The sequence below is a fragment of the Lontra canadensis genome, unplaced genomic scaffold, assembly GCF_010015895.1.
Source record: "Lontra canadensis isolate GAN:19392208 unplaced genomic scaffold, GSC_riverotter_1.0 scaffold270, whole genome shotgun sequence".
Classification (NCBI taxonomy): Eukaryota; Metazoa; Chordata; class Mammalia; order Carnivora; family Mustelidae; genus Lontra; species Lontra canadensis.
This window is the reverse complement of record NW_022631264.1, coordinates 197,888-212,891: the sequence shown is the minus strand read 5'-3', so window position 1 is coordinate 212,891 and position 15,004 is coordinate 197,888. Positions and strand designations below refer to the sequence as shown.

Genomic DNA, 15,004 nt, shown 5'->3' with positions numbered 1-15,004 from the left:
GCAGCTGGCCTCAGAGATACTCACTGCAGACTGATCATACACTGTTGAGGATACTGTGGCATGGTTTCCCAGGGCCTGCAAGGACTCAGGAGCCTTTTCCTGCCTCCACCTGGGGCTAGACCAGGTCACCTCTGTACAAGAGGATATGAGTCTGGGAACTCTAGGGCCAGGGTGGGCTGCTCTATCCTGCTGGGGCTCCAAGCAGAGGTCAGTATTGCCTCCAGCCCAGAAGCCTCGGGGGCTGGCTGAGCTACCCTGTGGCCCAAGGGTTGGATAGATAGGCAGCCTGGGACTTCAGTGACAGTCACTGCCTGCCCTAACGCAGGAAGTGGGAATATGGAGCACCTGGACCCTGGACACTCAGAGATAGGCTTTTGGCTCCGTCGTAATCTTGAGGTGTTCCTGCAGTTTAGGGTCAGGGCTTCGGGAGTGACCAAAGTATCTTCTGTCATGTCCTTCCTTCTTGGCCTGATAGAAAGCCCAGCCTCTGCCAGATGCCAGGGAGCCCTCATATGTTTGGCAGCTATAGTAGTAAAAGGCACAAGTTGGCACAATCTCAGGAGCTTTTATTTAAACTACAGTTATGTTCCTCCCCACCCCTAACGAATCAGAATTCTAGTTTGAAACAACACCCCTATGTGATAGCTGATTGAGAGAGCCTTACTGTACCACATCATACTCGTTCTTCCCAACATTCTTGTTGGACAGATACTAGCTTCCTCACCTATGACTGAATTTCACCGCAGTCATATGACTTGCTCAAGTTTGCAGGGGAAGTGCTAGGGAAAACTCTAGCTCAGGTCTAACTCCAGAATTTGTACTTTGAGTCATTAGCACTTGTAAAGCTGGAGGACGGGAGGGTAGTCTGCATCTGCTGGGATGGGGCACAGATGCGATTCTTTTCTTTTATGGCTTTATATGTTGGAGAAAAGTTTTCTGGGGCTCCTTATCTCAGCAGCCCTCACTGAACATGCTTTGGACCCGCCATCCTTATGTAGGTTGTGAGTTTTGCCCAGCAACTCTCTTCTAGTCTATCATCGTTCTTGTATCTCTGTGTAGATTCTCTTGTGTCTAAGGCTGAGGGGTAGGCATCTCAGTGCCTTTTCCCACAGTGGCCCAGGACTGGTGCTGGTAAATTTCTGGGTTCTGCTCAGATCCCTGCCACCTGTGAGCTTCAGGGTGAGTCATTTGGCAGCCTTGGTCTGTCTTCTCCCCAGTGTAATCAGAGATGCTCACATGTCTCCTTTGCTTCTGGGAGTGAACGTGAGAGTTAATTACGAGTACACCTCAGAACCGGTAAGGAGACGGCTCTCAGAGTGTCCCGTGTGTGTGTATGTGTGCGCGCACGCACGTGTCTATGTGTGACGGGGTACTGTACTCTCTGGACTCAGGAGTGAAGCATCTGGCCAAAGTCCCACCCCTTCCTCCAGGTGGGACATGACTACAGATCAGCCCCTTAGGAGCCCTGGAGACTGAGCTGGCTCTGCTTGGAGGCTGTGGAAGCTTGATCTCTGCTGGGCTCCATCCCAGCAGTTTTCTGTATCCCAGACAGAGCAGCCTTGTTCTCTCCTCCTCAGTCACGGCCATTGTCTGGCAGAGTTCTGTGGGTGAGAGGTGTCCTGGGGCTTGGATGCCCTGCAAAGAATCAGTCTGGCATGACTCCTAAATTAATAATGTGTTTAGCTGTGGGAAGGGATCGTCGAGAGCCAAGGGCCTGGAGGAGGTGTCCCTCTGAATATGTTACAACACAACCTGGCACAAAAAGGGTTACCAGGAGCAGCAGCCATCTTGCTGCAAGGATGCTTTGTTCCCAGCTGAGGAGCTGAATAAATTCTTTCTAGGGCTGGTGGAATTCTCATGAAAATCTCCTGGGGGGGAGTGATTCTTTGGGCCCCTCCCTTGAGTTCCACAGAAGATACTTCCTGCCCTTGAACCTCAGCTCAGCGGTTCTGAGTCAGTGGGCTTGGAGGAATGGGCTCTTTCTGGGTTTGCTCCTCGATATGGTCAGATCAATATTATTTTATCTCTTTGCCTCTGGTACCTCAGACCTCTGAGACCTGGGGTATGCTTTGTCTTTGAAGATGAGTCTACCCCTCCCTCCTCTTATCCTCTTTTCTTCTCTGTGTCCATGCCCCTCTTTCCTCCCTGCCCAGCCCCAGCTCTGGTGACATTCTGACTGCTTGTGAGTACTCAGCCCCTTTCCCTCTGTTTTCTCCACAGCAAGCCCCGCCCAACACGGACTGGCGATTCTCTCAGGCCCAGAGACCTGGCACCAGCGGGTAGGTGACTGCCTCTCCAGCCCACCCTCTTCTCTGCGGCATTTTCTCCGTGATGACGTAGGAGGAGGTGGGGGAGGGCTCAGCATTGGCTACAAATGGCTTCTTCCCTCAGTTCCAGATTTCAGGGAGGTTTTAGTGTATTGGGGGCTGGTACACAGACCCCAGAAGGAAGAGGCTTCCACTCTGGCTCTTTTGAAAGCTCATTCCACACACTCAGCCCCTCCCTTCTCCCCATGTGAACCTTTTCCTATCTCCTGGTCTTCAGGTGGTCTCTGGGGGGAAAGGAAGTGTTCTGTACCCATCTAATTCCTCTGTCCCCCTGCCCCAGGTTGGGCTGGGGTTCAGGCAGACTCGGGGGACAGGAGGAGAGGGGAGGTGCTGTCAGCAGTCAGAGCCTCCTCCAGAGTCAGCAGGAAAGAGCAGGGCCAGAGGTGAGGGAGGCCAGGCAGCTGTGGAGGAGGGTGGAGGAAGGTGGAAACTGCGTGGCTGGAGGGAGGCCTGAGGGGGCAGGAAGCTCAAGGGGCAGGTTTCTCTGGTCCTGGCTCCAGGCTGCCCTAGAGCCCACACCTGGTCCTGCCTCTCTACCTATAGGCCTGTCGTCTCTGCCGCTCTTTCTTACCTCTTTGCCCTGCCCTCAGTCTCAGTTTGTAGTCTCTGCCTCTTCCTCTCTTTCTGCCTCTGCTTTAGTTTCTGTCTTTATTTAGTTTAGTTTAGTTTAGTTTCTGTCTCTAGAGCTGCATCTTAGTCCCTGCCATTTGTGTGTGCCTGCATGGAACTGTGCCTGTGTCCCCTGCCACCACCCCCCGCCCCCGCCATGCTGGGTGCTCAGGAAATGGTGCAGTTCATAAATAAATTGGACTCTCCGTTAGTCTAATCTGTTTCTGCTTCCCTATTTCCTTGACCTCTTTTCTGTTTCTCCCCCTTGCTTAGTGTTCTTGTGTTCCTCTGTCTCCAGTCTCTTGGTTTATTAATCTCTTGCTATTTCTGTTTTCCTCTCTGTTCTCAGCCTGTCTCTCTTTCCTTGTCTCTGCCCCTCTCTGTAGGTCTCTCTAAGTGTATAGTCTGTCTGTCTCTGCATCCCTGAGCCTCAGTCTGTTACTCTTTCTTTATCTCTCTTTGTCTTCCTTTTATCCTGTCTCTTATTTCTTTGTGCTTGTGGGCAAGCCAGTACACACGTGCCCCTCTCCCTCCTCCTACTCCTCACACACAGAGTCTTTGATCAGTGCTTACCAGCACACACCCTCCCATCCCAGCTGCCCCAGCTGCTCATTTCAATCCAGTATGAATTCCTGCTGAGACAGGAACCCCCTGTGGGTGGTGGGGAAGGAAACTATAGAAAGACCTAAAGTTAGTCTGAGAGGAGTGGGATGGGCTTGGGGCCAGGTCTCCCTGTTAGAAGTCAGGAGCCTGAGGAGTCCAAGGAACCCAGGAGAAGTGGGATGGTGGGCAGAACTTAGGCGCCCTTCCCTGCCTCCTTGCTGGCCAGGTCCTTATGGCCCACATATCCCCGCATGCTGCAGATGGTGAGCCCGCACTGCCCCAGGACCCAGGAGAGCTTGGTATACGGTGGAGCCTCCGCCTCCCACAGTCCTTCATGTATATCGGGAGCCTGGGACACTTCCTAGAAGGCCCCTAGGAGGCACCAAGCCAGATGGCTTGGACTGCCCTTGCCCCTCCCTTGACCCCATCTGTCTTGTTTTGCCCCAGTGGCTTTGCCAGCCTTTCTATCACTGACCTGTGAGGTCATTCATGTGCTCACTCAGGTGTTCATTCATTCATCACTTATTTATTGGGCCTCTACTTTGAGTCAGTCCCTGTTCTAAACACTGTCCTGCAAGAATGAACAAGCAGACATCATCTTTGAACTGATAGACTTCCAATCCAACAGGTGAGACAGAAAACTGACAACAAATCACACTAAACAAACGTCTAGTTACGAATCATAGCAAGTTCTGTGAAGAAGAGGGTCATGTGAGTATAGAGCAAGCCTCCAGGAGGAAACGAGCCAAAGTGGTAAGGCGCACTGGTCAGCTTGTGCCTGTGTACTGATCCTAAAGCAGAATTGCCTGCTGCACCTGGAGGGCCCACAGACTGCTTGTGATATGCCCTCCGGGTTGAGCGCCTTATCCCTGCCTCAAGTCCCTTTTCATCGAATGAGACTTGGTAGCCTGAAATACACATAGAACCTCTTGGGGAGATGTAAGAGAAAGCTCCCTTCCTTTAGTTAACTTGAGTTAGTAAGCATCTCCTGGAGGCCAGGTCGGAGTCTGAGTGTGGGAGGTAATACAATAGGCCTGCTCCCTGACCTCAAGGAATTTACCATATGTTGAGTGAGACAGATATTAAGCAAAAATAAAAAATAAATGTAAGATTGCAGTTATCCCAAGTGCTATGAAGAGCAGTACCTGGTGGTGAGAGCATAAAGTAGGGATTTGATCTGGTCGGGGAACTGGAGGTCATCTGAGAGGAGATGAGGTGTTGCTGAGAGGCTAAGTAGGAATTAACCATCTGAAAGAGGGAGGGAAGAGCAAAGGCCTTGTGGTAAGGTCTCTCAGGATCAGCAGACTGATGAATTCTTTCTTTGCTGCCATTCTGGTGAGTAATTTGGAGTGAGAGGATGAAGAGGGGAGGTTTTTCTCATTCAGTCTAACCGTGGTTTTGGCCCTCCGCTGCTTCTCGGCTCCATTCCCTCCCTACCGTCTTGATTACTGGCACACCAGCTTCAGAGCAGGGCTGCTCTTGGGTTCTCCAGGAAACCCAATTCAAGTCAGCACTGGGTCACATTGCCTAGACCAAAGGGAAAAGGCCAAGTTGTGAAGTCCCTTCTTGCCAGGTGCCCCTCCTTTCAGCCAGTATCCCTTCTCAGGTCACCCTTCTAGCTTCTTACCTCAGCGGCTATTACCTCAGGCGCTGAACCCAGCAAACCACTTGCCCCTTCTCAGGCTGTAACCCAGGCCCCACCCTGCAGCTGTTCCCAGTCTCTGCACAGAAGGAGAGTCTCCGTTTAGCTTCTCCTGCACTCCACTCTGTACTCCCTTGATGGCTTCTCCCTACCCTTCCATTCCCTCTCCTTGGTGAGACACTCGCCCTGCTCCCCCTCAGTTTAGGCCGTCACTCAGCAGGCAAGTAGCATCTTATTTTTGACTGCTTATAAAAAAATACAGGCTCATTATAGAAGCATGAGAAATAGAGGAAAATTTTAAAAGAGAAAGCACTCACATTTCACAACCCAGAGATCCCCCGCTACTGACATTTTTTGAATATGGAAATTTTCCAATCAGTACACAAGGAGTATGGTATCATGAACCTCTGTAATCCACTGTCCAGCTCCAGCTAATGCCCTGCTTTGTTTCACTTGGATCTCTACCCTGTTACCCCCTTGAATTATTTTGAGACAGATCTCAGCCTTCCTGTCGTTTCATCTGAGTCTTCACTGTCTTTAACAGATAGTTCTTTTTTTTTTTTAACACATAAGCACTCAAAATAATATTAATAAACTAATATGTTAATACTAAGTAATACTAATAAACTAGTATCAGATATCCAGTCTATATTGACATTTCCCCAATTATATGTCTGTTAACTCATTTGTGCACTTACCCAAATTAAGGGCCCACATTTTGTATTTGGTTCAGTGTCTCAAATCTCTTAAGCTCCTTAACATTTTCATATGTATATTTCTAAACCGTTTTTTTTTGTGTGCACTCAAACAACCTGCACAGGTGTCTTTTCTTTTCTTTCTTTTTTTTTTTTAAAGTCCGATTCACCTAAATTGTTCACAAACTTCTTCACAAAATAGTATGAACTCTTACTCCCAGTGAGGTGGTATATTTCTCACCATTTTTTCCTCTAGTAATTGCGTTCCATCAGCATTATCACCTCTTCGTGTTCTCTTTGCAGTATGCCACGAGAATTTCCCCATGGCAGGAACAAAATTTTCAGAAGTTAATTGTTGCCTAATAGCTCCTCATCTGGACATAGTGCATTTTTTTTCAAGATTTTATTTATTTTTTTGACAGAGATCACAAGTAGGCAGACAGGGGGAAGCAGGCTCCCTGCTGAGCAGAGAGCCTGTTGTGGGGCTCTGTCCCAGGACCCTGGGATCATGACCTGAGCCGAAGGCAGAGGCTCAACCCACTGAGCCACCCATGTGCCCCAAAATGTCTATTTTTAAAAAAGCTGACAGGCTTTTACTGTGTCAAAAAATACATATGTGTTTATATTTTAACACAGTTAAATCCAGGCTGTTATCAGAGGTGACTTGCCCAGATTTCTCCCTCTTTGCCTCCTCCTGCAGGGAGCATTTTTTCACAGCCCAGCCTCTGGGCTGTTACCCCCACTCCCCACACACATATCTAGCACACCGCAATCCAATCTCCTTGGGGCAAGAACTCCGTCCCTCAGCTCTTACGTCTTTTGGCCTGCCACGGGTGCTGACACATTGTGGATGCTTGGAAAATGGTCAATTAGAGATAGTCCATCTCCTCCATTTTTATTTTCCACCATCTCCCAATTCCTGGAAGAGCCCCCTATCCCCGCTTCCAGGGCTCCAGGGCCTCCATGGGGAAGCCCAGTATGGTGTTGTGTAGAGGAGCATGGGCTAGAGTCCTACCAGGCCTTTTCCAGGTTGCAGCTCTGCCAGTTAGCAGCTGTGTGGCTTCAGGAGTCTCTCAACTCTCAACCCCTCTGAGCCCTGGATTTATCTGCAGGAAAAGAGAGAATCATAGTAATACTTACCTGCAGGTGGTTCTGAGGCTCAAATAGGCAAGCTAACTGAGCGATAGCTACTATATAACAACTAAATATAAACTGTATATAAACTAAATATATATAACCACATTATTTATATATATTTATATATATATATATATATATATATATATATATATATATATATATATAAATTCTATGTAATTTAGTCAGCCCAGAACCCAGAGAATAGGAAGTTCTCAGCAAATTGTTCAAAAAGAAATCTCTCCCCCTCTACTTATCTCGTGCCCAGCTTCACAGAGTTGGCAGCCTGCTCATCTTCTTAGCCTCCAGTATTCAACCATTATCCAAGAATCCTCCCCATAGCCCAGCCCATCATGGTTCCAGACCCAGCCCCTCCCTCACCTTTATTCCCTTAACAGCATTATCCAGTCCTCACATGGTATCTTCCTAACCTGGTGTCTGACCCTGTTGTTCACCCTGGAGCCCTTCTCCTGCTTCTCCTCCTTGACCTTTGTTCTCCCCACTCTATCCCAGTCAGTCTCTTCACCTAGGCATGAGCCCATCTGCCTCAACCTTGTGCCTAACAGGCCCAGTGACAGCTCAGCAGGGCTTCAAGTTAAGATCCCTGAATTTCCACAGAGACAGAGCTGGCTGAGGCCCCACCACTGGGCTCCTGTCCTCCCAAAGATACCCTTAACCCTTGGTCCTTTCCCAGGAGCAAGAGGGATCTTTAAATACTTAAATCTCACCGTGAAACCCCCCACCCCACTTTAAACACCTGAGTGACTTGCCAGAGCTCTTAGAATGAGACTAGAAATCTTTAGTGTCCATTTTTCTACATCCTCAGCCCCTCACACCATCTCCCCTTGGGGCAGCCACACTGGCTTCCCTTAGCCCATCGAATTGGCCAAGCTTCTTCGAGCCTCAGAGGCTTGGGACATGTTACTCTCACTACCTGGAAAGCGCTATCCCCGAGCACTACACCTTCTCTTAGATACTTCACTTCTCTTCTCAGTTTTTTACTTTTAAATGTTTCAAGCTTGTCAAAAAGTTGACTTGTCAAAAATAGTGTGATGAACATGGGAATACTGTTTTTACCTAGATTAATTAATGGTTAATATTTTGCACATTTATCTCCCTCTCTCTCCACACACACACACACACTAAACTTTTTTTTTTAACCATTTGAGAGTGGCAGACATCATAACATTTGAAAAACTTCAGTATAGAACCCCTAACGATAGTAGCATTCAACCTATAAACCATAAAAGAATGATCACGTTTGAGAAATTTAACATTAATGCAGTAATAATATATAGTCCACTGGCAGATTTTCATAAACATTCTTGAAATGTCTTTTAACCTGTTTGGTGTTTTTGTTTGTTTCTTAAAGTAAGCTCTGCACCCAACATGGGGCTTGAATTCATACTCTAAGCTTGTATGCTCTACTGACCGAGCCAGCCACACCCCTGGTATTTTTTTTTTTTTTAATCTAGGATTCAGTCAGAGCATGAATCTCATTTGCTTGCCATATCTCTGTCATCCCCTTTAATGTAGAACAGCCTCCTTACTTTGTTTTTCATGACAGACCTTTTTTAGAGTCCAAGCCAGTTGTCTTTTAAAATGTCCCACAATCTGGCCTTGCATTTTCTCACAGTGAAATTAGGTTAACAGTTTTTTTAGGAATACTGCCTGTACGACACTGGGTAGCCTCCCACTGCATTACCTGGGGGATGCTTTCGTGTCTGTTTGTCCAGGTGTTGGTGATACTCACTTTGTTCACTTAGGTAACTGGTCTCCCTATCTCTCCATTACAAAGCTACTTTTAAAGAATTGGTTAATAAGTACTCTGAGTGGTATTTGAGACTGTGCTGCAAACTTCCACTTTTAATATTTTAGTAGTCACTGATGACTGGTTAGAAGGTGGTGATTTTCTGTCATTCCTCATACTTTTGTTTAACTAGAATTGTCCTGCAAATCACCTGGAAATTTCTTCCAATTTAAATTCCTTGTCTTCTAATTTCCCTTTTCCTCAAGGAAGCCTGGACTGATTGAGCTCCCTAGCCCCCTACTAAATGAAGACTTCCCTCTCCACCCTGCTTTTTGCCCCCACGGCCCTTGTCACAGTCATGATTGAATAATTGTGTACTTAACTTAATGTCAGCCTCTAAGTATGGACCGTGAGCATCATAGAGACAAACTAGTTTGGACATGTTCCCAACTATAACCCCAGTACCTAGCGCAGGGTCTGGTGCACGGTCATTGCTCAGTAAATGTTGGTGGAATAAATGGACACAGAATTCCATCTCTTCTCACTCTGAAGAAAGAGAAATGAGCCTTCTACTTTCCCTTCCAACTCTAACTCTCTGTCGGATGTGATGGTGTAGAGGTCACACACTGCACCTTTGCTCTGATCTAAGCCCAAGACTAAGTCTACCTTCCTGGGGATGGGGAATCCCAGATCAGGGGAAATCATAAGCAGGGACAGAACTTGGAAAAATTATAAAGCATTTCTTGGCTGCGCTCACCCACTGTGATGGAATGCACAGACTGTGATTGGCTCTGGCTTGCACTCACTCTCTCGTGCTCCCTCCCTCCCTCTCTCTTCCTCTCTCCCTGCAGCTGGTCCCCTAGTGCCCCATCCCTCCCTCATAGTAACCTAACTCTCTCTATGGACTTTTTTCCCCATTCATCCAGGCAGTTTGTTGAGGAACTCTGGTGTGCCAGAGGGTGCCAAGGATCACCTGATAGACTGTGTCTGTGTCAGGGTGTCCCCTCCCCTCAAAAACAGAAATAATGTCATACTTCCAGATTCCAACAAAGCAGGGAGATAGTCACTGTGGGAAAAATCCAAGTTGTGTTGGTATTCCTTTGGGTCCTTTATAGGTTAGCATTGTTAACGATTGTCAAGCATCTCATGTTTTCCTCAGTGCTCGGAGTGTCTCAAGGTGGTAACTGGGTGCTTCATTGGGAGGCAGGCAGGCATTGCCTCCTGCACACAGCCACAGCAGCAGGAACAGGGCCACTGGGGCTGCCCCAAGGAGGTGCCGGGCTGTCTGGGTGGGCTTCAGGCATCCCCTCTGACAAATTTTATTCATGTTACCAAAGCAGAGGTTGGGAACTGGCGGTCTAGAAAACACTGCTTGCGCTGGATTTGCTGTGAGAGGGAGATTGAGGAATTAGGGAAGTGCCTCAGAAAAGGATTGCTATGTATAGATGGTGCAAGACCAGCAAGTGTGCTCAGCAGAGGGATTTTTTCCCAAAGGACTTGCAAACATTGCATGTTTTGATCCTATGGGCCCTCTTTTGGCGTGGGACTGGGACAGAGACATAGGGTGCTAGATCTGGGTTCCCTGGGAGAGGACAGGAGGGGCATGGCCTGTGCTGGTCTGGGAGGCTGTCCTCACCACCCCACTCTCTCTTCCGCAGCTCCCAGAACGGGGATGAGACCGGCACATGGCCCAACAACCAGTTTGATACGGAGATGCTGCAGGCCATGATCCTGGCCTCTGCCAGTGGTGAGTTGCGCAGCTCTGCGTGTGGGGTTTGGGGCAGTCCTCGAGCGGCCAGGCCTCAAGACTGGCCATCCACCTGCATGGCACCTCTGGATTGTTTAGCTGTTCTGAGGGGACTCCTCATTCCTGACAAAAAGCCAGAGAGAGAAAGAGCTAAGGCTCCCAAGATGCCTCGAGGGGAGCTGAAAAGGAAAGATTTCTTGAGCGGGGGTAGGCAGAAGTATTAAGAGTCCAGCTTCAGCAGGGGACAGCATAGGTCAGAGCTTCATTCTGCCACTTATGCTCTTGGGGAATTTGATCTGTTGGCTTAATCTCCCTAACCCTTCTTCAGCCCAGAAAATGGAGGCTGTGGCCTCCACGGGTTGTCATGAGGATTAAATGAGAGCACAAAACCACAGGCCTGGCACATGCAAGCCTTCCGTCCATACAAGTGGGCGTGAGAGAATGCACATGGGCCTGTGAGAGCCCTTCTCTTTTTTGTTGACCCCACCTGTAGCTGGGTTTTCCTAGAAGGCTAACAGAGAACTTCTCATGCAATAGAGATTCTGCGGAGGGTTTTTGTCCCTGAAGAGTCAAAAAGGGTCCTGAGCTGGGGAGACAAAACAACAGAATGATATTAGTACTTAGGGGCACAGGCTTTGGAGGCAGGCCACCCTGGATTCAAATCCTGGCACCCACATTTAGCTGTGAGTCCTTAAGGAAGGTACTCAGCCCCTGGGGGCCTCAGTTTCACTGACTATAAATCAAGCACTTTGACAGATCTTACTGCGGTGTGGTGAGGGCCAAATGTCAGGCCTCAGCATAGGAATGACAGAGTAAGGGCACAATACGCAGTGGCTAAAGTTGATTAATTCTTATCCTTATTGACCCGTAGAAGGCAGATTTTGAATATCGCCTATTAATAAGGACTCATTGCAGCAACTGCAAATCCTAGGCTTCCTTGGAGGCTGTCAGAGGATGAAGGCATTGGGCTTACATAGTGGAGTGAAAGGCGTGTCCTGTAGCACTCGTGGAGGGCTGGTAGAGAGCCAGGTAGAATCAGGACAGCATTCACTGAAAGCACACCTACGTACTGTCCCGGGTGCATGCTTGGCAAGCTTGATGGGCCTCACATCAGTTAATCTTCTTACCAGCTCTGCAAGGCTGATCTGTGATTGCTTACTTATATCTGACAAATGAGAGAACTGAGAGATCCCGGGGTCCCTATTTAGAGCTGCACATGGGTGATTCTAACACAGTCCGACTCCCAGGTTCATGCTTTTTCTTCTATAGTGACCACATCTGCCTTTAGATGCAGCCTACGTTTTCCCTTTTAGCTGAGTTGGAGCAGAGGCTGAACTCCTCTTACTGTCCTGCTTTACTCCCAGACTAGAGGTGCCAGATAAAATACAGGATGCCCAGTTAATTTTAAGTTCGTGTAAACAACAAATAGTATTTTAGCATAAGTAGGCCCCCAACATTAGTATTGGGACGTACTATATAAAAAATGGCTCATTTTTTATCTGAAGTTGAAATTTAATCAAGCACACTGCGGGTTTTTTTTGGTTAAAACTGACAAGCCTCTCCCGGATGTCTATGAGGCTGAGTGAAGTCAGGCCCATGGTAGGTGTAGGGTTGCAGGGGTCGGAGGGAGGTGACAGGGGAGGCCAGTCTTCTGGGACAGAGTTGGCCCAGATCTGGGGTGCTGTACTCCTGGACAGGCTCAATACTGAGTATGAAAGAGGCAGGCAGATGGGTCTGGGAGATGCCAAGTCAGGTTCTTGAGGAAAGGAAACAGGTATATTTAGCTGTTGTGGTTTTTAGCGTTAAGGCCAGGAAGCAGGATTGTTGGCCTGAATCCAGATTTAAAAAACAGAAATGGCATCAGTATTTATGGCCCATAACTTCCTGGGTGACTGCAGGCTGGCTTCCCTGCCAGGGCTCCACCCTCCTGGGCCCACACAGCAGCTGACCTGATCCCACCGTGGGCCTTGGGGAATGATCCAGAGGGTTGAAGTGGCAGGGTCAGGCCCTACTCTCACTTTCACACCCGCTTCCCTGCCCTGAAGCCCGAGAGGCTTCTGGAGTGCAGCCCAGCCAGGCACTGCTGAGGGAGAGTAAGTAAGAAGGAAAGTAAGTGCACTTGGGAGGCTTTTTAAATAAACATTTGGGGGGAAGTGTGTTTTCAAGGAGGCTCTGGTTTGTGGTTCAACTGGCCCTAGTCTAGCTTGATGAGGCCTCCCTGTCTGGAGTTGTCTCAGCCCTGGGTTGGGGTGGGAAGGGCAAAGAGGGGAGGGAGGTTGGGTGCCAGGAGCCAGAGAGGAGGCCCATGCTGCTCCCACCTTCAGGCCTGAGCTGTTTTGTTTTGTTTGAAGACTTTACCCTTAAGTAATCTCTACACCCAACACAGAGCTCAAACTCCCAACCCCGAGGTCAGGAATCACTTGCTCCAGTGACTGAGCCAGCCAGACAGCCCTTTGTTGCTGCCTTTTAAAGAATGTTTCTCTTGGGAATAGAAAAGATCTTGGTCCCTGCTCACTGTGTGTGTCAGAGAAGTAGAAGGAGGGGCCGTTGAAGAATTGATTCTACAGAAGGTCAACGCCTTCTGTAGAATCTGTCCACAGTCTACCTTCTCCCCCTCAGATTTATAGATGGGGAAACAGAGGCTTGAATCATGCAGGGCCTCTGCCAGGGTCACCTAGTTTTTTTAGTGGCACAGCTGACCAAAAGGAACTCCCGTGTCAGCCTTTTTGTCTTAGGCTCTGGGTTTGCACATCCTCTCCCTTCTCCTTCCAGCCCAACCTCAGTGCCCACCCCACCCCCCATGGGACCATGGGCCAATGTCGGGCCTTTGCTTCTGGTAAGAAGTGACAACAACTGGCTTTGTCATTTCCACCTCCTTGGGTGCTCCTCAGAGATCTAGGGTGCGTGCAGGATGTGGGTGGGCCTGGCCTTCGGTTACCCAGTCAAGCCCTTTGTGCCCCTCTGTTCCTGCCTCCCTTGTTCCTGTTTCTCCCCATTTATTTCCCTTTCTTGTGTGTGCCTGTGTGTGTGTGTGTGTGTGTGTGTGTCCGTCCCTCACTCTCCCTCTCTGGCGCCTCTGAAGTCTTCCCTTTAGACCCTAAATCACTCTGGAATCCTAGCTTTTTGAAGCCGACTCTGCGCCTCCTCCCCCTTCCCTCCCTTCCCAGGCTGGATGGGGGATGCTGGAGGGGAGGGGCGGGTGAGCTTGGCTCCCTCCTGGAGTTACTTAGGGAAACTGTGGAAAGTCTGTGGAATGAAAGGGCTGGGGGAGGGGACCAGCCTGGAGAAAGAAGGAAGTGGGCAGATGCTCCCTCCCACCCGACTTTTCTTTCACACACACCCTCAAAGCCCTCACATCCTGAGATTTGGGACTTGAAATGGAGGTTGTAGAAACCTGAGTGCCTGGAGTGGGAGCGGGGAGGCAGAAAGGCTGGGGCTCCTCTTTCCCGTCTCTGTTCACTTCTCCTCTCCCCTCCCCCTCTAGTGCTGGTCTAGAAAATAGTTCCGGTTTCTCAATCCCTGGTTAGTGTCCCAGGATTAGTCAGCTTCTCTGGCTTTAGTCACCTTCTCTACCCACTCCCAGGGTCGAGGGTGGAGTAAAGGAGGGGAGCACATCTGCCAGCTGGGCTGGGACTTCCCGGGGCTTTAACCCTCCTGCTGCCAGAGGAGTCCCGCAGAAGCCCTGGTGAACTCGGTCTGAGGTGCGGCAGCTCCTGGTTTTCCCTGCTGGCCTGGTCAGGGGGTGTGTAGAGTCGAAGTCGCTCACAAGGCCTATGGCGGTGAGGGGGGTGCGGCTGCACCTCACACGGAGCACTGAGGCCTGGCCTGGGTACTGCACAAAGCATTGTCCTATTGAAGCCTCACAAAAACCCAGTGAGGTAAGTGATTTTGTGCTTCTTTACCTTCAGTGTGCATCAAAATCACTTGGAAATCTTGTTAAGGTGCAGATTCTGAGTCTCGTTTCCAACAAGCGCCCAGGGTGATGCAGAGCTGGGGCCCCCATCTGTACTTCCCTAGACCCCATTTCTTCCTGTGCTGGGTGGGAAGCTGGGCTTGAGGTGTTCTCCAGTGTCACCCAGCTCTGATACTCTGAGCTTCTGTCTGCGTCGTCCCTCCCTCCTCTGTCTGCTCCCTGGTCACCTTCTTAGCCTCCTAGAACCCTGCTCAGCCCTGTCTTCTCTCCAGCTCAGCTCCCAGCAGAGGGATGAGGGAGGGACCCGCCCACACTGCTGGGGGTGGTGGGGACTCTGCCTGAGAGTGGGTGCTTAGATACACCCCGGCTTTAACCCATGCTGGCTGTTGTGGCTTTGAGTTAGCTTCTCTGGACCTTGCTCTCCTCATCTGTGAAGTAGGGTAAATCCCACATATCTCAATGGGTTGCTTTGTGGAAGTGAAGGCCTTTGAGCCTGTGTGCTCCTCTAGCAGAGTGCCTGGCGAGGAATAGGTGTCAGCTGCTGGTACTATTCCAAACTGAATGCCTGGGAACTGTCCCCT

The 15,004-nt window shown here is 49.4% G+C and overlaps 1 protein-coding gene across 5 annotated transcripts in view; it reads left to right on the top strand.

Annotated features, from left to right (window-relative positions):
* The window catches only part of LOC116862587 (protocadherin gamma-C4), a 30,236-nt gene that overhangs the window by 13,902 nt on the left and 1,330 nt on the right, over positions 1–15,004 (top strand). For 4 of the 5 annotated variants that reach the window (XM_032849952.1, XM_032849950.1, XM_032849949.1 and 1 more), the window contains exons 2-3: positions 2,221–2,279; positions 10,422–10,510. In XM_032849952.1, coding sequence (XP_032705843.1) covers positions 2,221–2,279; positions 10,422–10,510 — 148 coding nt within the window. Of the gene's footprint in view, positions 1–1,981; positions 2,004–2,220; positions 2,280–10,421; positions 10,511–15,004 lie in introns of those variants that run through there. The other variant, XM_032849953.1, reaches the window with a different exon arrangement.